This window comes from Amblyomma americanum, chromosome 10 (genome assembly GCF_052857255.1).
Source record: "Amblyomma americanum isolate KBUSLIRL-KWMA chromosome 10, ASM5285725v1, whole genome shotgun sequence".
Taxonomy (NCBI): Eukaryota; Metazoa; Arthropoda; class Arachnida; order Ixodida; family Ixodidae; genus Amblyomma; species Amblyomma americanum.
The window spans coordinates 135,048,952-135,071,480 of record NC_135506.1 but is presented as its reverse complement, the minus strand read 5'-3'; the positions used below and the strand labels follow the sequence as shown (position 1 = coordinate 135,071,480).

General features: G+C 45.0%; 1 protein-coding gene across 1 annotated transcript in view; it reads left to right on the top strand.

The window, feature by feature from the left end:
- The window catches only part of LOC144106446 (muscle calcium channel subunit alpha-1-like), a 605,267-nt gene that overhangs the window by 406,140 nt on the left and 176,598 nt on the right, over positions 1-22,529 (top strand). Inside the window, exons 10-13 of the mRNA XM_077639259.1 lie at positions 1,536-1,651; positions 2,640-2,684; positions 9,373-9,460; positions 15,930-16,090. Of these exons, the coding sequence (XP_077495385.1) occupies positions 1,536-1,651; positions 2,640-2,684; positions 9,373-9,460; positions 15,930-16,090 (410 nt within the window). The remainder of the gene's footprint in view (positions 1-1,535; positions 1,652-2,639; positions 2,685-9,372; positions 9,461-15,929; positions 16,091-22,529) is intronic.

The window sequence follows — 22,529 nt, the reverse complement described above, 5'->3', positions numbered from 1 at the left end:
GCTAAGTGAGGCAGCGGAGCGGATTCCAAGAGAGGGAAAGCGTAAAGTAGGGAGAAGAGAGTAAGTTGGTTAATGAGATTAGGCAGGTTGCGGCGATAATATGGCGCCTGCTGTAACAAGACTGGGTTGATTGGATAAATATGTGAGGGGTCTTTGTTCTTGTGATGATGGTGATATTTTTCGTGGTTTATGGCTTGCCAGCTGTGCGAATTGCTGATGCGGCGCCACCACCGGACGCCGTTTACTTTCTAAGCAAGCAGGCACTGTCGAAAAGCGTAGGTGAATGCAGCAAGGCGCGCCATACGTCGCCAAGTTCACCGGCGGTGCCATGGCAGTGCGATAATTATGTGCCACCTTTTATTCTGTTTCTGTCACGAATACTCCCAATGCGGTGATCAAAACCTCAACAGAAGAGCGCTCCCTCCCTCTGTGAAAAAAAAAAATTAGGAGAGATATGTTTTCATTATTTTTTATTTCATGTTATCACTTCCTTTACTTTGCGACAACGCGAAACAAAACGAACGTGGGAAAAATGAAGAAAATAAGAAAGTGCGATCGCTTGGTCGCCCTTCCGCACACGAAGACAAGCACTCTTGTTGAAACTTTGGTTAGCGCACAGAGGCTGCCCACTGACCTTCGTTCAATTCTTTCTGCGTTGTCAAGAACCTCGTCTTCTTGCAGAAGGGCGAAGTTTTGGGCATATCGGTGTTATTCATGATTGACACTAAAGGCCAAAAAGGACGAGACACGTATAGAAAGGCACAGACGGCAAGCGCTTTCTGCGTACCTTCCTGCGTTTTCTATGCTGTGGAACCTGCCACTTTTCGGTTATTGTGGCTTTTTTTTTCTTAGCCTGTGCGTATTTAGTATTTTCTGATCGCTACCGGTACACGGAAGATGGAAATAACTTAGGCTTTATTTTCTTTTCTTGGCGCTGAGCCTTTTCTCGTCAGGCCACTCGCATTTACAGCATTTCGCTTTCCGGAGACGTTTCCAGTGTGTGGCAATAACTAGTGTCTCTTCAATCCCAGCATACGCTGTAACTTCGACAAGCTGCCCGGTGAAACGATGCCCGAAAGCTACGGGCGCATGAGCCGATAGCGAGATGAAGGATGGAAGGAGTAAACATTCATTAATGGGGAAGAATAGCGAGTTAAACATCGGCACGAAAGTGGTGGCAGAGTTGCATGAATCGGCATAATTGTTTGTTAGACAATGGTGCCTTGCTCGTATATTGATCCCATCACTGCGGTCTAAAATAATGATTTTGGTTTTCAAGTTGCATACCTGGAATTTTTTGGGATCTCTGTTTTTTAGCACTGCCTGTTTTGCTTTCGTATTTATGATTTCTTTGAACATCACTTCCTTCTGCAGTATGTCCGCGATTGAGGGTACTGTAAATAATAACCATGTATGCATCAGAATGGCAGTGGCGAATGCCACTGTGCGCACGAGATTTTCTTGAGTGCAGGAGTTGACGAGAGGAAGCTCTCTACGTGACGGAGTATCTCACTGACGCCATCGTTTCTCTGCAGGGAGTTCTCCAAAGAGAGGGAGAAAGCCAAAGCGCGCGGCGACTTCCACAAGCTGCGCGAGAAGCAGCAGATCGAGGAGGACCTCCGCGGATACCTCGACTGGATCACGCAAGCGGGCAAGCGAGGCTTCTTACTCCGTTCATGGCACGCTGACGCACCAGTTGGAGGCACCCGTGGAGGGGCACGCCACCTGTCGCGTTTCGTGCTCATCACAGCACCTTCACGAGTAGAACGTAGACTGAGTGCACTGTGGTCCTTGGAGCACCTGGACAAAGCGGCGCCGCCGGGTTCGATTAACAAAGGAGGCGTCAAAGAGTGGCCAAGCGGCTGTGACTAGTCTTGAGAGGCGGAGAGCTCAGCCAGGCGAAGTTACCGGCTGGGTGTACTGCCCTGGGGAGAGGGTTACGAGACGTTATAAGAGGGGAAGAGAAAAAGAGGGCTAGTTTAATAATGGCGTTCGAAATGAGCTAAGGAGCGTGCGTGCGGGAACGCCATAGCTCAGCGCGCATGGGGCCCTCCAGAAGTGCAACAGTGCCTGGCAGGTGATCGGAACCGACGACCACTTGGCCACTGCTATATCTGCCACTGCACGTCCTGAAGCAGTGCGCCCCCTGGTGTTCTGTAGCAGTAGCTCTTAGGGCTTGAAGCAGACGTGGCTTTATTCCCGGAAACGGAACGAATGCGAGCTCCAACGCAAAGTAATGCCAGCGATGTTATACAATTTATGCAAATGGACGCAGTTAGCTTCGTGCTTGCAAAGGTGGTGTCAAAGACTGCGCTGCAAGCACGCGGCCAAGTGCGCTTTCTAACTGCGCCTCCTAATCCCTGCATGGTACTGTGGTGGTATGACTTAAATGAATTGGTTGAGGTCATCCCATCCAAACGTGGCTGGGTGGACATCCGGTCCAGAGCCCACCGTTAGAGCGTCCCAATAGTCCGTGTGTCGCTTCGAAATATTTAGCGCTGCCACTACTGCATTTAAAGTGCAGGCAAAATTCAACGGAATTTTGGCATATACTAAATATGCCTCTCCGAGCGCTGTGGCTGTGGCTGCAAGGCTGTGCTGCCACCGACGGTGACGGGCTTCACTGTCTCTCTCCGCAGAGGACTTAGAGGCGGACGACAAGGAAGCGGCCGAGGACCGGCTTAGTAAGCACCCACCTTGTGTACTGCATGCTCACTGCTTGTGATCGTTGCATGACACGGCTGGAGAATAACGAGAGGAATGACACATTTCTTTCCGCCAATAGGAGCGGAAAGGGAGGGGGGTGGGCGGAAGGTGCTCTTTCCGCGACTTGACAGCGCCTTTAGCTTAACTGCAATGACGTGGCTCAGAGTACGCGTTTTTTTTTCAGAAGCCTGTTTTTGCACACTGAAACCTACAAACATTAAGGAAAGCGCGGCGGATAGAACACTGAGAAAAACATCCCAGGAAAGGTCGAGGGAAATAACTATCGATTTATCCTGCGAGGCATTGCACGTCCATATCAAGGGAATAGATGCCATCTAGTTGCTCACTTAACTGAGTTGCGGATTAATGGTGTAGCAGAAACAGCGAATCGTGCTGAAGCTTGGTTGCCAAGAGTGAATTTGCTAAATAAATATTTTTACTGCCATGCGTAATCTGGCTGGCCAGGACGACTAGCCCATGTAAGACACGATTTGCTTAGTCCCCTCGAAACGAGATGGGAGCCGTGAGTTTATTCTCAGCAAGAGTTTGCCCGGGCCAAACTGTCGTGTAGGATTGTTTGGATTAATCAGGCCAGTCAGTGTATACACTGGTGCAGGGAATTAGGTCAGCTAAAATGTTAACCGTTGTTCTTTGCTGTGCTCCGCATTAATCCTCAGTTCTGCATAAAACAGTGCACGCTGCATGGTTGTGTATGTGTTGGAAAACCACCATTTTGAGCCTGCGCCCACTAGTCATACAATGCTGCTGTCCGCTAGAGAAAAGAGCTCCAAAACTATAATAACTAGGCCCTAAATTTCGTATTTTATACCTAACTTGGTTAGCCTGTTGTAGACTTGGTTGATTGTCTGTCGATGTTCAGAGCAGACGCCATAATTAGCAGAGTTTGTTCGCCGGCGTTACCACCATCCCTTTTTAATGTAAAACAATTGGCGCGGCATTACCTGAAGGTAAAATCAGTGCCTCTTCGAAGTTTTGGAAACTTGCTTCCAAGATGCAGTTTTTCTTTCTAGGCAAAAATTATTAGGTTAAAATAAAAAATAAAAACAATTTGTGAAATGAACTGCGAAACGCAAATGTTTCTCGGGTTGCTTAGCTCGCAGCGCTTAGTTTCTCTTACTAGGGATGGTTGTGTATGCAGCCCTTTCCCACAATACTTCAGGATACTTGAACAACCCATACTATTAATTTATAAGATTGGTTACAAATGTGCAAGATAACGAAATTAAGGAACTAGGTTTGCTCTATGGGGCGTGCCTAATGTCGTTGAGCCTTCTGGGTAATCCGGGAGATATAATGGAGGAAAAGGTGGTGTAGCGTATACATTAATCCATGGCAATCTTCGCGGAAGGTATTTCGTTATCTATGGAAGGCTAAAAGCAGAACGAATCAGCGACCGATGTAATGACCTGCAGTGCGCAAAAAAAAAAAATCTGGTGGCCGTGCAGAGAAAGGAATTGTAGGACAGGTTGTGGCCCATTGCGGCTGTAGGGCATGAGCGGTGAAATGTGCGCCTTGCACGCTGCTCCATGGGCGACTCTTTCTCAGTGCTCTACGCCGCACCGCTCCGACGCCACCTACGTTTTCAAAACTTTATTTGTTTTTTTTTTCTGTTTCAGAGATTACGCTCAGCAGCTGTTCGCTAATCTTGCAATGCCGAGGCAGTGAAAATGGCATATGAAAGCTAACTTCGAGCTCTGCGTGTTTTTCCACCTCGATATCGTAGGAATGTACAAAAAAGAGATGTTCTTAAAAAAACCTTAATTACCTAATAATGAAAAATGAGCGAATTATACATTGTGGACGTCCAAGAAGTGTAAATCCAGCGATTTTCTTCTTCGAATACGTTCCATTTGTGTTAAAGGGACACTGAGGAGAACTCTATCAATTTTTTTTTGTTAGCAAAATCAGATAGTTCGGCATTTCATGGCTTTGTTGCCGTTTGCCCGGGCGCGAAAGATGCATTTATTTCAAAGAAATTTGGATTCGAAGTTGAAAAAGTTTTTCCCGCCGCTCTTATTCAAACTCAGGGAACTGTTATGACGTCACGGCGACTCTTTTGACGTCAGAGAACGGAGTGACGTGAAACGTGACGTAAACGCAGACTCCGTGATTTCTGACGGCTAGCGGTGCGGTGCGCAACCTTCCGTTGCCAGCCTCAGAGATTCGTGGCGTCCATGAAGTAAGGAAATTCCTCCCTCTTGTCCTAGGAAGTCATCACGCTTGTACTTGCGAGATTGTCCTGTGGCGGCGATACCTGTATATTGGTTCTTGCTATTTTCTACATTGCAAGAGCTTTGTTTTCAGGAAGAGTGGCGTTTTTGGGATCAGGAGTTGCTATTCTATCGATACAAGTCAACTTCAATTTCTCCTCAGTGTCCCTTTAAGCTTCGCTGCTAGCATGCATCACACGAAGAAAAATATAATTTTACGCACGCACACGCTCACGTTTAATACATCAGGCACAAAATTTAAAACCATCTTATTAGCTACTTATATAGCAGTACGCCGGTTGTAACATTAGGTTAATTTGCCAGGAGGGTTGCCTTCTGCAATGAGTAATCTTGCAGTTGGCCTGTACCTATTATGGCAGTTGGTGCCGTTAAATACTTGGCGTGATTCAATTTTGACCACTGCTGTGAGCATCTAAATGTGTTGGCGTTTGTACAGTCTTTACGTGTGTTGATACGCAGGGCATTACAAAGTTAATGATACACTTAGAATGTTATGGCTGCGGAATATGTCGACTGTTCTTTCTAGCAATTCAGTGTCTTGGCCTTTAGTTTTCATCTGAGTACGAAAGACGACCGACAAGTCGTGGTTCGCTACCGCATAGCGGTATACGGCAGCACTGCCTATGATAAACTGCGCCGCTATCGTTTTCGGCAGACGGATGAACCGCCAGACCACTGCGGCATTATCGGCACTCCTCGTTCATTCGCTGAGGTTAAGCAGATTGGCTCGGACAAAAAAGGAAGAGTAGGTGACCCACAGCGCTACTTGAATGCAGACTGAGGACAAATTCAAGTCGGCATTTATTCGGTTGCCGCAATCTGAAATGGAAGTTTTTTTGAGCTAGAAGAGACAACAAATGAAGTACCACCGCCAATTTCCACAGGATATCTTGGATTCCGGAGGCAGTGCTACAGCGACATACTCACTTTAAAACGATGCTCATGGAGGCCTGTTCGGTGTAGACGTCACGAGTTCGTACCGAGTGACAGGAATGTTTTTAATTCAAATTTTTGACCTTAATAAGTACCTTGTTTGCTGCCGCAGAAACAGAACACGAAGAGAAAACAACAAAAAATCGATTTTCAGTTAGAACAAAAATTAGGTGCAGCTGTTCTCAGTGTCCCTACAGTTGGACAAATTCTCGTGAACTTTTAGTTTCAGCATCAGTAGCGCATCACGCAGAACGTGGTTAAATAACGAGTGTTTCTTGAAAGATGCTCTGCAATTTTCGAAAATGGGGGTTCTGCGTTAGAATAGCGCTTTTTAGGCAAAACATTGCCAGCGGTGTAGCACGCAAGAGCACAGCTAATACGTGCTAACTAGTGCGCTGGTTAACTGATATTGAGTAGCTGTGTTTTTAGAAATAGCTGTTAGTCTCCTTATTTATTGAGAGCCGTGTAGCCCACCGTAAGTAATATCCAAATCAGTTTTCAGATTTCCGAAAACGCATTTACCCATAAGTGCTGTGGTCCAACAAGTTGTGGCTACTTCGACTAGTTTCGTGCACTGTAGGGGTCGCGTTGCCTGCGAGCTCGCCGAAAACGCATATATTTTGGCGCGATGTACATAGAACTTGTTGGGCCACAGCGCCGAGGCTAACTGCGTTTTCGAAGTTATAAAAACTGACATGGATGTTACTTACGGTGGGCTACACGCCTCTCAGTAAATAAAGAGACTAACAGTAGTGCTTAAAAATATAACTACTTGAAATGAGTTAACTGGCCTACTAGCTAGCACGTCTAAGCTGTGTGTTCATGCACGGCTCCGTTGACAATGGTATGCCTGAAAGAGCTCTTCTCACTCGAAAAGCCTATTTTCACAAATAGCGGAACATCCTTGGAGAAGCACCGGGTTTTCAGCAAAGCTCTTCGTGATTCTCTACAGCGCGCTGAAAAGAAAACCCGAAAGAATCCTTTCAAGCTATGGGGCACTGAGAACAGCTGCACTCAATATTTGCTCTTACTAAAATAAATTTCGTGTTCCTTTCTGTTTACGCTATGTTTGGTTGGCCGCAAATGAGGTTTGGAAGGGGCACTGATCACAACCCCAGCCAACGGTCGTTCTTAGTAAAATCAGTTTTTTTTCTTCTCTCTGGATATGTGGATGTTTCCTTGCCAGCAGAGGACATCCATCGCTGAGGAAATATGAAGCAGAATTTCTGTCCCCACTGGATTCGTGCTCGTGGCGGCCAGACGAGAAAGATGGCAACGCTTCAACGTGAATGGCGGAGTAACCTCGTTGATTTGTTTACTTGGGCGAGTTGGTAATGGCTTCCTAAATTCATCCTTTCTAGCGAAGTTTACACAAAACAACACTGGACACTCGCTGGAATTCACCTCAAGTTTTTACTGCACTGGGAGAGCAACGGAAGGAACCAGGGATAATGGAAGCGATAATCGAGTCAATTTACGAGCCACCTGCGTCTGTAGAATGAAATGTCCTGTGAGTGCAAGTAAAAGTTTACTGTGATCAACATCCTGCCTTGTTCTCGGAATTGAGTAGCGAGCAGCAAGCTGATGAACTTTGCTTCGCCTCACGCATCCGCACGAAAAAAGCGGCGTTGACCCGATCGCACGCGTGGCCGTGGCGGTACCTCTACTTCATTGTATGGCCTTTAGCTTACAGAAGCTTCGTGCTGCGTGCGCTATGCGATGTCAGTGCGCGTTAAAGAACCGCAGGTGGTCGAAATTTCCGGAGCCCTTCACTACAGAGTGCCTCATAGCCTTAGTCGCTTTGGGACGTTAAGCCCCTTAAACCAGGAGCTCCGTTCTGAGTAAACGTAACCAGTTTTCCATTAGAACACCGTAGTGTGACGGTACAGACCGCGTTCAATGTGTCCGCAGCGTCCCTTTAAGCTAGGTGTGTTGCTGGGCAAGTTGGTTAAGGAACATTCTGAGAAAGACAGCACTGGCAGACAACGGACGAGAAACAAGGAGGACACTGCGCTGGCTAACAACTTTATTTCTGAAGGCAGGCGATACGCACCTTCTATACGGATAGAAAACTGAAGGGAGTGATGCGCACACGCATAGATCAGCAAAGTTCGAACACGGAGAGAACCAACAGATACGCCACCTAATCATTGTCGCCCCCCCCCAACCATTAACTAAGCCCGAAGAAGTGAAAGAAAGGAGAGAGGGGGAACAGATAAGGGGGAAATTTTACAAAAACAGATGGCGTAATCAAACAAATATAAAGTGATGTCGATGAAGCCAACAATCAACCCTGCTAAACGAATGACAATGAAAAAGGCATAAAAAACAACGCAGCGACAGCCATGCGAACAAGGTGACAAGAATAAAAGCGCTAAAACCAATTGAAACTGAAACAAAGGGGAACAGGAAAAGCCTGTGAAATGAGTAAAAAAAAACCCGACACGCGTAAGAGATGACGGGGGAAAAAGCGCTAAAACCGATTAATATAAAAGCTCGGAAAAATCGGTGAGAATCATCACAAGAGGCGAAGGTGGTCTTGTAAGTGAAATTCCACAACAACACGGCCTAAAAAGAAGAAATGAAGCATGAAAGCGTGATGGCGATAAAACCTATGATGAGGTAACAGGGAAGCAATGGCAGAACATTAAGACGGGGGAAGCTCGTAGAAAGTGGGCGCGAACAAAACATCACAGGCTAAAACCAGAAGGATGCAAAGTAACATATCAAGGCAGTAAGGAATCAACACTCTTTTTCTAATAGGGCAACTGACGGTGTGCTAACGCACTCATCCTTTGGCTTGCTAATAGTGGCGGCGTCCATGATTTCTCTGGAGAGTTGATTCTTGCTCTTTGCCAGAATTTGTTGCTTTGAAGTTCGGAGAGAGGGTTCGGTAGGGACTGCAATCTGGCGAAACTCAGGACGCAGGATGGCCAAATTACCGGAAGTTTCTTTTGTCAGCGTTAGCTTTATGCTCTAGTATCCTTTTATTTATACATGGGCCTGTTTGGCCAATGTACTTCCTACCGCAAGGTAAAGGGATGGAATGAACGGCACCTGATGAGCGTGTTACGAACGGAGCCGGATGTTTAGTTGTTTATTCTGGAATTTCTTCACCAGATCCATTGACCCGCCTGCAGAGTCTGGAAAGACGACGAGAGAGAAAGCGTCTACCCCTGCCCTCTTTCCAGTTCTTTTATGATCATGACACTTGGTGGACGTGGGGTATTACAGGTACCTTTCTATTGCGAACACGTCCATTCCTTGAGGTTTTTAAGCGTAAGCGTTCTGTGGGGCGTCACACAAAAGTCATGGGGTGTTTACTTCGTCGTCTTTACGATCATCACCTCCGTTTCTCGGAGTTCCGACAAGGCTTAGTTACACCCGCACTGGCGCTACCGAATGCTTTCGGAGCATGCACCGAGTCAGCGATGCCTCCGGTCTGCGTAGAGTAACTGTGCATCTCTTTGCGGCGGCGCAGCGATCCAAGACGGGGACAGGGAACAACAACGGGAGGGGGACACGACGAGCGGCGACGTCGTAGTCCCGTCCTGGTGGACGTCCAAAAGGTACGTGTCATCGACGGCAATTCTGCCACCTTTGCGACATCTTGCAGAACTAATGATGTCCTCCGGGTCTCAATCACTTGGTACTTATTTATTGCTTTATTTATTCATTTACTTATTTATCGGTTTTCGGCATCGCCTATTTCAGGGCAGGTGGCTGCATCTTTCGAATAAAAATGCAACAAAAGTTGCATTCCCAAACTTTAGTAAATCTCATCGTTTGCTGCTATTGAGAAATTATTTGGTGGCACAACGTTCCATTCGCGCATTGTGTGCACAAAAAAAGAATAACGCCACCTCTGAAAGGAGGTTTACGAATTATAAAAGAGTGGTCCCGCCTTTGCTCTACATAGGACAGTGACTTGACGTATCCATCTTTAATGACGTGTCGTACAACATCCCGAACATGTCAACTCACAAAATGTCGCAGAGAAACTGTACATAACAAACGCCACGGTGAGCACAACGTTCAGCCTGATTTAAGTGAGAAAATGGGAAAAACCAAAAATTGAGATAACACGGTGTTTCGCAACCTACTCGGTTCCTTCATCAGGTGTGACTGCGGGCGGTTGGTGCTTACCTTTTTTAAATCCTTGTAAAATCAGCCCCCGGGGCACCGTGGGTGTAAAAGGGGGAATGATTCCGAGGCAGTGGTTACTATATGACACAGTTGTTGCAGTTGTCATACAAATATCCTCAGATCATGCATATGAAGAAACAAGCCAAGGGGAATTATGAAGAAAAACGTGAAAAACATTGACCCTTCGGCATCGCTACGGGTGCCACAATTTCACAGTGAGACAGAAACCGATGGGCCGTTGATTATAAAGTAAAAACGTTACTTACAGAGCCTACGTATATCTCGGGTAGATGCGAAGATTGTTTCGCCTGTCGTTTGATTGTCAAGGGACTCCTTGAGCAGGCGCGCAGATAAATGTTTTTCTTTTTCAATTTTTCAAGTATGCGCGGGAAATCCCAGCCCGTCAAGTGGCCCGTGTTTTGATGCTCTTCTTTTGGGGCGTTGGAATCCATTTTTCCGTTCTTGACGTGAAGGTGATGCTCTGTGAACAGTCTTCTGAAATCGCCTGCCGCGCCTACATAGGTCGCGTTGCATTCTTTCCAAGGAATACTGTAGACGCCAGGCTAGCTTGTTTTCTCTAGCGGGCACTTCACACACACCAGGTTGTTTTTTGAGCTTGCCATAATGAAGCTGGGCTGCCAGGACGTCGTAGTCTTCTAATATCCTAGATAAAGGCTGACACTGACACCACGGCCATAGGGGATGGCTAATGAAATCGAGTTGGACGAAAACTCGTCTGGTCGGGGTGAAACGTGACATTGAAGACGCCGACCACAGCAAAGAAAACAACAAACAAAAGACGTTTCGGCTCCCATACGGTAGCCTTGCTCTCAGTAAAAAACGAGTAGCGGTAGCGTGAGCTTATGTATGCTTGAAAAGGGGACGTAGGGTGCGTGCGTAAACAGTAAGCAGAGATGGCTGCGTGTTTCCTCCTTTGCGTTCTCCTAGCTCCGCCTGGAGGGGCGCGTCGTTCTTGTGAACGGAGGACTTGACGCGAGTAGCCGTTTTCATTGAGGTGCTCCGTTCAAAAGAACGGCGAGCCCCTTCAGGCGGAGCTAGGAGAACGCAAAGGAGGAAACGCGCAGCCATCCCCTATGGCCATGGTGTCAGTCTTTATCCATGAGTTGGAGTTTTGGCCCAGCTGGTTATTCATGATTTGCAGGTGGGCCTAGCTCGAGACAAACGAGGACTTGAGGGGGACGAGCGCCCCTCTCAAGTCCTCGTTTGTCTCGCGCTAGGCCCACCTGCAAATTATGATTTATCCATGATATTAGCAGACGTCGTAGTAGCATGACAACAAAAACAGCGCACACCTTGACAGAGCGCAAAGAACAAGAAGGAAGCCACCACCAGCGCTGACTCTACTGTAGTATATTGGAAAAAAGGAACGAGTATCTATAGTGCAAACAGTTGAAACTACACACGTCAAAACCAGATGGGAACAAGTTAAGGAGGGTGTTGTTGCGGGCTAGTTGGTTTGACATGTTGGAAAGGGAACAGCGCAAACACAGGACGAAGAGAGGCGCCACCACCAGCGCCTGTGTTGTACGTTCCTCTCTTCGTCCTGTGTTTGCGCTGTTCCCTTTCAACCGGGAACAAGTTAACGCGTGGGGCAAGAAAAATGTAACCAAAACACGAGCAGAGTGCAGCCTATTGTACAAATAGCAGAATTCCCTTTCTCAAAGGGCCACGGAAGGTTCGCTGATGCACCGGTTAGCATTTTTTATGATACATTTTAATGACCTCGTGGGTCACCTGGTCTTGAGGGTGGAAAATAAGGGTAGTTCTCGGAAAGTAGGGCGTGCATTTACAAACCCGGCAGCATGGAGTTAAGTTGCCCCGCGAGTCAATGTCGAGTGAAGTGCGGTGCTCGAAAAGCCTCACAATCACACAGCGCCCGGCTCGGCCTATGTACAGTGTGCGGCAGGAAAGCGGCAGTCGGTACACAACACCGTTCCTGGAAATGATGATAGGCGTCACGTGTTCAGTTGTGGAGGCCCTCCGGTTCTTGTGGCTTCCGGCCTCCAATCTTCGGTCCACTTGTGGGCCACGTTATTCTAGCAAATTCAGAAACCACCTGGTAAGTGTGAAAGACCCGCTAGAGAAGACAACATACCCTGGCATGGTCTACAAAATTCCTTGCAAAGAATGTAACGCAACTCTACGTAGGCGAGAGAAGGGGTTTCGGAAGGCGGTCCAAAGAACACCAGCGTGACGTCCAAAAGAGAAGAGTGACTTACAATGCCCCAGCAGAACACCATGAAAACATGGGCCACTTGACTGGCTGGGATTCGTCGTTTATACTTGAAAGAGAAACAATCTTTATCTGTGCGCCTGCTCAAGGAGCCCTTTACATTCAAACGACAAGCGATAGTCAGGACTCTGGGAAATCTACCAGCGATATACATGCGCTCCGTTCACCACATTTTCCGTCATAGGCAATGACCCCTCTGTCTCTGTCCCTGTCTCATTGTGAAAAGGCACCCGTAGCGGTGCTGAAACGTCAATGTTTTTCACGTTTTTCTTTATAATTCACTTTTGCGAGTGCTTGTTTCTTTAGATGCAGCATTTCCCTCATCAGACGGGTTCATGTCGAACCCTGAGCTATCCTCAGGTCATACAAGAATTAGGGATTGAACTCAGTAAATGGAGCACAATTACCTCTTTCCAGCATTTTCGTCCAATGACTTACTATACATAAAGAGTAAAAAAAGGAGGCGGGGGGGGGCGGGGGGGCGCTAAGTGAACACCAGAAAGGACATGGGCCTGTACGGGCCTAGAGCTGGCATTGAATCAGGTTATACTGGACCCGTATTGAAAGGAAAAGAGGAAAATCTGAAAGAGCGTTTCCGGCCATAAAAAATGAGCGGCCTGATTTTTCAAATGAATCGGGAAAGTTTAGGATTGCGGAGTTACAAGCTGAGGGCTTATTCATACGAAAGTTGTGGAAAGGATAAACAACTTAATGCGCATTGCTACGATGTCCCTTATCCTTCCGGGTGCTTATGTCTCTGGGAAGCGTTCATGAGATCTTGAGATCTCCGAAAGTAAAACAAAAAGGACGTGAATGCGCCGCTGGTTGATCAGTAAAAACAGAAAATGATTTTGTGAGTCGTGGAGTAAAAGTTGGGTAAGCAAGCAGTGCGTACGAGTCACGTTTGCTTTTGTTCACTGCAAAGAAGTGGTCGGATAATCGACACTTCGTTATTCGAAGCCATTAATTCTGAGAATAAGCGCGTTCGCAAAGACCAGGAACAAAACCCCGTCCGTATACCGAAGGAGATGCCTGTACGTCTTTAGCAATCGGCAAGGCTGCTTTTCCTTTCAAGCCAGAATTTGAAACCAAGTAAGGCTGACTGTGGCACAGTCGAAGGCATGAAACACACAGTCCTGCATCAGTACCGAATCCTGCCGCTGCGGCGACTCACCCCAAACTCAGCAGCAATGACGGCGGCGCACTAAGGAGGCAGGTGGATGGTTTTTCTTCTTTGACTTCGTAAATTACGCCCACCATAGTCCATACTGTTTCACAATACAGAATACGTAGCCTGTCCTGTAAATATAAGTATTGCAAGACGGAATTTTCCGATCTAGAGCTGTCGCTTTATGCGGTTTTAACGTCCAAACGGACTCTGGCTGTGAGGGTCGCCGTAGTAGAGGGCTGGGGATAACTTCGATCAGCCGGGGTTCTTTAACCTGCACTACAAGCGACTGCCGGTGTAGCCTAGCCTTTGGAATCTGTGCCCGAAAACTGTATTCGCATCGGATGAGGGCGATTCTGTCTGGCCTTTTTTTTTGTTTCACCTCAGCAGTCATGCAGGCATTGCAGAATCAGGGTGTACAAGAACCTTATGTGAAAATACCGGAAGATATCTATGAAGGCTACAGAGCTATGGTAGTTTTTCGTAAAATCCAGAAATAAAATTACAATAAGGAAGGGTGTCAAGCAGGGGACAAAATATTGCCAATCTCGATCACCGCCTGTTTACAGGGGGCGAACAGCACTGGCAAGATCGTGTCTCCCTGCCTGGCACCCCCTTTTATTGGCTTACAGGGAGTATTCTGAGGCCTGTATTGGGAACAGATAGGTATAAAAGTTAATGGAGTATACCTTTGTAATCTGCAATTCCCTGATGACATTGCCTTGCTAGGTCACTCAGGAGATGAAATGCAACGCACGATTAGTGAGCTAGAGAGGCAGAGCAGAGTAACCAAACCAACGTAACGTTTAGCAGTTTCTGAAGGGAACAGAAAGTTACAGTTGTTAGCGAAGGGCTGGAAGTCGGAAGGGAATGCATCTGCTTAGGGCAGGTAGTGATCGCCGATCCGGATCACGAGAGCGAAATAACGGTGGAGTGGATTTGGAAGATGCTCTTACATCATGAATGGCAGTTTACCAATATCTGACAAGAGAAAATTATATAAAAGCCGTATATTAACCGGTACTCAGGCATTGTGCAGAAACGTGGAGGCTTACAAGCGTTAAGCTTACGTTAACGTGAACGTAGTGAGCTATGGAAAGCAAAATGACAGGTGCACGGTGTAGAGACAGGAAGAGGGTAGAGTGGGTGGAGGAACAAACGTGGTTTAATGACATCACAGTCGAAATGAGGCGAAAGAAATGGGATTGGGCAGGGCATGCAAAGCGAAGGCAAGATAACCGACGGCCCTTAAGAGTAATATATTGGATTCCAAGACAAGGCAAGCTAGCAGGGGGTGGCAGATAGTTAGGTGGGCGGATGTGATTGTGAAGTTTGCGGGGATAGGTGGCAGCAGCTGGCACAAGAAGGGTTAATTTGGCGACGCGTCAGGTGTGCAGGTGCACCAGGGGGGACGGGCTTACTTTGCCTTTTGCCCTCCACCCTCAAGTATGTACACATGCTTGGAGTAAAAGAACCTTCCTTCCTTCCTTCCTTCCTTCCTTCCTTCCTTCCTTCCTTCCTTCCTTCCTTCCTTCCTTCCTTCCTTCCTTCCTTCCTTCCTTCCTTCCTTCCTTCCTTCCTTTTTTCCTTCCTTCCTTCCCCTCCTTCCCTCCCTCGCTCCCTTCCTTCCTTCCCCTCCCTCCCTCCCTTCCTTCCCCTCCCTCCCTCCTTTCCTTCCTTCCTTCCTTCCCCTCCCTCCCTTCCTTCCTTCTTTCCTTCCTTCTTTCCTTCTTTCCTTCCTTCCTTCCTCGAGAGGTCTTTACCGCTCAGTGGGAGCAGTCTGGCTGATGATGATGATCATCATCATCATCATCATTTATTTACCCTTAAGGGCCCCAGGGGGCATTACATAAGGGGGGGGGGGCGAACAGTAATCATGTCACAAAGAACAAAACTGGAACATAAACTTAACACATGTAGATACAGCTGTGAACACTTGAAAAGAAAAACAAGCAAGTAAGTGAGTAAACAAAAGAAAAAGAAAGAAAAAGGGCCTTCAACAGGAATTATTTGGGGAATAAATCAATTAACATCTGTTTAAATTTTAGGGAATTAACTTCATTCACAACACTGTCTGGAAGGACATTCCACTCGGCTATGGCAGCTGGCAAGAACGAGGAATTGAACGCATTGGTTGAACCATGAATGCGTTGAATACTACGGCAATTATACAAACGTCGCGATGATCTTAAAGGGGGCATAATTAGGCGCTCACGCAGTTGGGGAAAATTATAATAAAGTTTATGATGACGGTGGCGATCATGAGTTTATTTAATATTTGGTTTTCAGTGTAAGCAGCGTCTATACCATTGGAACTGGGGGCTCTGTCGGTACACGAGCACTTCGTTTCGACCTCACTGCCCCTTTGAACCTCGTCCACAATGCGCTTGTCGCAGTTCTTTGTTTAGATAAATAAGCAAAGGCTGTGTCGGCAGCTGACCGCTTTCCTTGTTGTCTTTCATTACCGCAGCAAGCAGCTCAGTCGCACCAATCGGCGGCTGCGGCGTGCCTGTCGCAAGGGGGTCAAGTCACAGGCTTTCTACTGGATCGTCATCGTGCTCGTGTTCCTGAACACGCTAACGTTGGCCTCTGAACACCACACACAGCCGCCCTGGCTGGACCACTTTCAAGGTAAGGCGTCAGTGGCGCTGCCCCGGGAAGCGTGGCAAATGGAGCGAACAGAGGCGAGAGCTGACTTTCAAGGAATGGTTGCTGGTTTACAGGGCTTTAACATTCCAAAGCAACTCAGGCTATGAGGGACGCCGTAGTGATGGGCTCCAGAAATTTCGACCCCCTGCGGTTCTTTAACGTGCACTGACATCGCACAGTACACGGGCCTCCAGCATTTCGCCTCCATTGAAATTCGACCGCTGCGGCCGGGATCGAACCCGCGTCTTTCGGGCCAGCAGCCGGGCGCCCTAACAACTGTGCCACAGCGGCGGGCGGCTTTCAATTAATGCTGCATTGGTCGGACCGCTTGAATGAAGCGTGGCTCTAAGCAACAAAGAGGAAAGGAGACGACGAATTAACACGACGACCTTGCACGCTGTCAGAAGGCCGATAGCGAGAACTGTGGCATCACAATCCACTGGCTAAAAAATCTAGCTGGTTTTTAGATGACACCAAAGACGGACCTCTGACGCATGCGTTCCTTAAAGGGACACTGAGGGAAGACATGCTAGCCTGTACTAATTGACTGCCGTGTGTGAATGAAAAATAACCCAAAAACAATTTCTTGACGCAGACTATAGACTGTCCTTAAGCTTTTGTGAATAAAGTCTCTAGATTTTATAAGTAAATATAATATACACAATACAAATCCTGCAGGCAGTCTATCGACAAATCTATAGATTTATGGCATAAACGTTTAGTGGGCTTCTGTGAATAGACAAAAGGCAATATCTATAGAAAGGCAATAAATCCCGTAAGAAATCTATAGACAGGCTATAGACAAATATTATAAGGACAGGCTGATTTCACTGCGCACAACGGGTGTTTTGAAAGCTATAAAAGGCAAAAAATAACAGCGCTCCGTCTGCATAGTTCTTGCATTCCGTTTGAGTCGCATTGTTCCTTTACTTGTTAATAATAATAATAATTGTTTTTTTTTTGGGCGGGAAAGGAAATGGCGCAGTATCTGTCTGATATATCGTTGGACACCTGAACCGCGCCGTAAGGGAAGGGATAAAGGAGGGACTGAAAGAAGAAAGGAAGAGAGAGTTGCCGTAGTGGAGGGCTCCGGAATAATTTCGACCACCTGGGGATCTTTAGCGTGCACTGACATCGCACAGCACACGGGCGCCTTAGCGTTTTTCCTCCATAAAAACGCAGCCGCCGCGGTCGGGTTCGAACCCGGGAACTCCGGATCAGTAGTCGAGCGCCCTAACCACTGAGCCACCGCGGCGCCCATCCTTTACTTGTTGAAGAGTTGCTTTTTGGGCGAGTTGGTTATCCGTCGCGTAACAGCAAGTTGGTGACCCATCACGTAACAGCGGCGCGTAAAAAGACAGGACAAAAAGAGGAACACAGAACGACATGAGCGTTAACTGTCAACTGTTTATTTGTATTGTGTTGGTTTATGTATTGCGCCTGTTCTCAGCGACCTCATTCTTGCAGAGCAAAATAGGATCCTAGAGAAAAGCTTAAGTGGCTCCGAAGCTGTCAATATTTTTAGAATTGAAACGATTTTTTCGATCATCATGTACTACTCTAAGGCAGGTTTTTATACGGACGCTGCAAATGTGCTTGAAACCTTTATGAGACATTTAACCCCATTAATTCTGACGCATGAGCTTCGTGACAAGAACACTATGAAGTTTTTACATCTTAGACTTGAATTTCATACTATCTGCATCTATTGTGGTTATGAACCTTGGGGTTATGATACAACTAAGGCATACAGAAATTTCCTAGCTACGTTAAAAATAATATATAGTCAGTCCTTCTCTGTTCAAACGCATCGAAAGTATAAGCAATCACGTATCCGCGGATCTCAGGTACCTTATTAAGCTAATTAAAATAAAAAAGAAACTATCAGTCCTTCCTGCAAACCCGAGACCCAAGGAAATGGATGGACTTTAAAACCCTTCGAAATAAAATAAAGAAGAAACAGAAAGCTAAGAGTGAGTACTATTATCGCATTTTCAATAAATACAGCATAAAAAGAAGTTGCGTCATGTGGCGGAAGTTAAACGAAATGCTGAATAGAAAATCTGGTGGCAGACATATGAGTAGTCTGACTACCGATAGCGAAACAATAAATGAAGGAAAACTGGCAGACAGATTCAATGACTTTATTGTTGAATTAGGGGACAGAAACAATGACTTAGATACTGTTTCAAGCATTCCAGTTGTTCCACAATCAATACTCTTTGCACCCACTTCCATCAATGAAGTCTGTACAATTTTTAATGGCTTCAAAAACAGCCATTGCCAAGACGCGGATGGCACAGAAACTGGGCCAGTGAAATATATAGTAGACTTAATTTCGCGTATGTTAACACATATTTTCAACGCTGTTCTTTCCACTGGTGTTTCTTCGGAAAATATGCAGATAGCGAAGCTCGTCGTTACTCTTAAAGGAGGCGATAAAGATAGCTTAACAAACTATCGTCCGATATGCATATTGCCCATATTTTCTAAAGGTCTGGAAAAAATAAATAATATCCTTATAGAGAATTCTTCACAGAAACATGACCTAATTACTGACTGTCAGTATGGATTAAGGAAAAAACGCTCTACTGAGATTGCTCTCTTGCTACAAAAAGATATGATCCTAGATAATTTTGAAAAAAGTCTCATGACGCTAGGTATATATTTAGATTTCAGCAAGGCACTTGACTGCGTAAATCATAAACTACTTCTCTGTAAACTCGAGTCCTATGGTTTCCGCGCGACACCATTAAACTTAATTAAGTCTTATTTAAGAAGACGCAGTCAATTTGCCCAAATACATGAAGAGGAATCTCGTAACCGACCAGTAAAATCTTGTGTGCCGCAAAGTAGCATCCTTGGTTCGGTACTTTTTCTTTATTATATAAATGATATTGTAGAAATCAGTAATGCCTGTAAGTTCTTTATCTATGCAGACGATTGCACCATATACGTGGAAGGAAAGGATTCGGGAAGCATTTAAAGACAGGCAAGCTCTGTGGTGCTTGTGTGTGTTTGTGCTCTCCTGCTGTCCTGTCACTTGATCTGCGCCATTATTCCGTTAAGCATGTCTGACCAACTTGCCCAATCCTTTACGCTGTGTGTTGTAGCCTTCAAGATTGGTCTGTGAAGAATAACCTAGTACTAAATGAATCGAAAACAAAATGTGTTTTTTTTCGTGCAGCGGGGTCTCAAACAAAAGTGACTGGAAACATTACATTAGGCCCCAACTCAATCACACTCGAAAAACACGTTAAAACATTCATCATCATCATCATCATCACCACCATTTATATTCCCTTAAAGACCCCAATGGGGCATTACATAAGTGGGGGGGGGGAACAAATGGTAATAACGGGTCACAAAGATAGAACACAAATATAAATGGCAAGCACAAATAAACACAGTAAACGCATTGAAATTACCAAGAGAGTAAATAGGTAAATAAAAGGCATTCTACAGGAATTGGGGAGAGAAATAAGCAGTCAATAAGTGTTTAAATTTTACTGAGTTGGTTTCATTGACAATACCGTCAGGGAGTACATTTTACTCGGATATAACAGTTGGCAAAAATGACTTATTGAAAGCTTCAGTGGTACCATGAATACGCTGAGCACTGTTGCAATTAAACAAACGTCGGGAGGATCTCAAGGGGGCAGAATAACGCTATCACGAAATTGCGGGAAATTATAATAAAGTTTGTGAAAAAGGCAGTCTTGCTATCTTACGTCGTGATGACAGGGGGGTTAGACCAATGGAAGATTTGATATTCGTAACGCTCAGCCGAGAGTCATATTTGGATGTTATGAAACGGACAGCTCGGTTTTGGACTGCTTCTAACGCCTGGATTAGGTATTCTTGATGGGGGTTTCAAATAGTCGATGCATATTCAAGTTTGGTACGGATGAATGTTTCATATGCGATTAGTCTAACCGTGGGCGGATAAAATGTGAGAGATCGTCTAATGAAGCCTAGTGATTTGGAAACGCGTGCAGCAAGTGACTTGATGTGCTTTGACCAGTTCAGATTACTTGTTATTTCGATGCCAAGATACCTGTAAGATTCAACTTGCGATAGCACGGTCGAGTTTAGCCAGTATGATTATATATATGAGGAGTAATTTTCTCAGAAAACATGTCCTGAAATGAACACGTGAACGCTAGGTGTACAAAAATTCGCAAATCTGTTGGCGTGCTTAACAGAATCCGAAATTCACTTCCTGTCGCCATAAAAGAAAAAAACTCATATACCATTCTCTTTTACATTCTCATCTCTGTTACTGTGTGTCAGTTTGGGGAAATACGAAGTCCCAAAACCTGCATAAATTGAGTATTTTACAAAGGAAAGCCATACGAGCGATACAAAATGCATATTTTCTTGAACATACGGAAGGATTTTTTTCAGAAACTTTAAATACTTAAACTGCAGACGTGTATAATATAAAAACTACTAAGATGCTTTAAAAGACCAATCCATGGAAAACTGGATTTATTTTTACCATATGCCAACCTCAAACACACCCACTACGTGTACCCATATAGACACCGACCCCCATGGCAAATACCATTCTCACGCACAGAATACGGTCGGCAGCGGGCAAGTTGTACTCTACTTAAACTAATCAACTACTTCAATCAACTAGGTATCGATGTATTGACACTAAATAATCGGCGCCTAACAGAATTAATCTTCTAGCTTATATAAATCACATTTTACTAGACAAAAATGAATAAAATATTCAATTATAAGTGCAATAGTGTTTTTCTGTCTCTCTTGTGTACTACATGCATATGCCTTCCAAGATTTACGTCGTTAATAACCATGCGCTATTTCGACACAGTTTTCTCTAACAACAAATGTTATCATAAATGACAGATCTGAGTGGTATTATTGTCTTTGTAACCCTTGATCGGCATCGATTACATGTTTTTTTCTTTTTGGTTATCAGTATGGTAAACTTCTCTATAAGATGGAATATATGGGTGTGCCTTTTTTATCATTCGGTGGGTTCAAGCATACCTTACAGACAGACGGCAATATGTAGAAATTAATAAGACCGTTTCAAGTGTTGTTAATGTTCAATCAGGAGTCCCCCAAGGAAGTGTGCTTGGGCCATTGTTGTTTTTAATATATGTTAATGATTTAGTTGCGGTCGTACCTGAAGATGTTTCTGTTAAGTTATTCGCAGACGACTGTGTTGTGTTTAAACAAATTTCATCCGAATATGACCACAACTCTGTACAAAAAGCAGTTTTTGCCATTGAAAAATGGTGTCTTAAATGGGATATGGAACTTAATATTGAAAAAACTGTCGTCTTACGTATAACTAGAAAAAAGTCTCCAAGTTTGCTGCCCTACCTTATTCGCGGTAATAGGATTTTGGAAGTTGAGCAATATAAATATTTAGGTATAACACTTGACAGTAAGTTAAAATGGTCGTCACACATTACTAATATTTCTACAGCTGCATTGAGAAAGCTATGGGTTTTACGTAGAAAGCTAAAAACTGCCCCAGCACACATGAAAAAATTGGCTTACGAAACTTGTGTGCTGTCTTTACTCGAATATGCCTCAGTCGTTTGGGACCCGTACACGAAAAAGGACATAATGGTCCTTGAAAAAGTAAATAGGAAAGCGGTTAGGTTTATATACGGAAAATACAAAAGGGAAGACTCTTCATCACAGTTAATGATGTCAAATAAAATTCCTACGCTAGAAGTCCCCCGAAAGATTAATAGATTGGTATTCTTGTTTAATAGTTTAAGAGGTAAAAATAAATTGAAGCTACCGGAGTGTATTAAGCGTCCTCTAGTGAGAAGGACTCGGAACGTTCTTGAACATTCACTTACTCCCCTTTTCGCCAAAACTAACAGTTTTAAATACAGTTTTTTCCCTAGAACAATGCAAGATTGGAATTCGCTACCGGAATCTGTTTTTTCCTCGCAAAATTTTTCTGATGCGTTAAATCGTCTATTTACCTGCTAATATTGATTATATGTATGTTTTGTATACGTGTGCTGCTGATATTGTATAAGTTTATTGTCTGGTTTATTCTTTTGGTCTTCGTGCGCTGCTAACATCGTATAAATTTATTCTTTTGGTTTTATTCTTTTGGTCTCCGTGTGCTGCTAATATTGAATAACTTTATTCTTTTGGTTATGTATCATTATATGTTCACTCCTGCTTGGGCCAAGCAGTGGCCTGCAGTATTATGAAATAAATAAGTAAATAAATAAATAAATAAATAAATAAATAAATAAATAAATAAATAAATGTGCGTCTTTTACATGTACTATAGCCTGTCACTGCTTGAGGGGAGGATGGGGCTTTTGTCAAGCTGCGAAACTTGTAGCTTTTTCTCCGCCGCCCTTTTTCACCACCAGTACACTCTGTTGGTGAAATAAATGTTCATTGATTG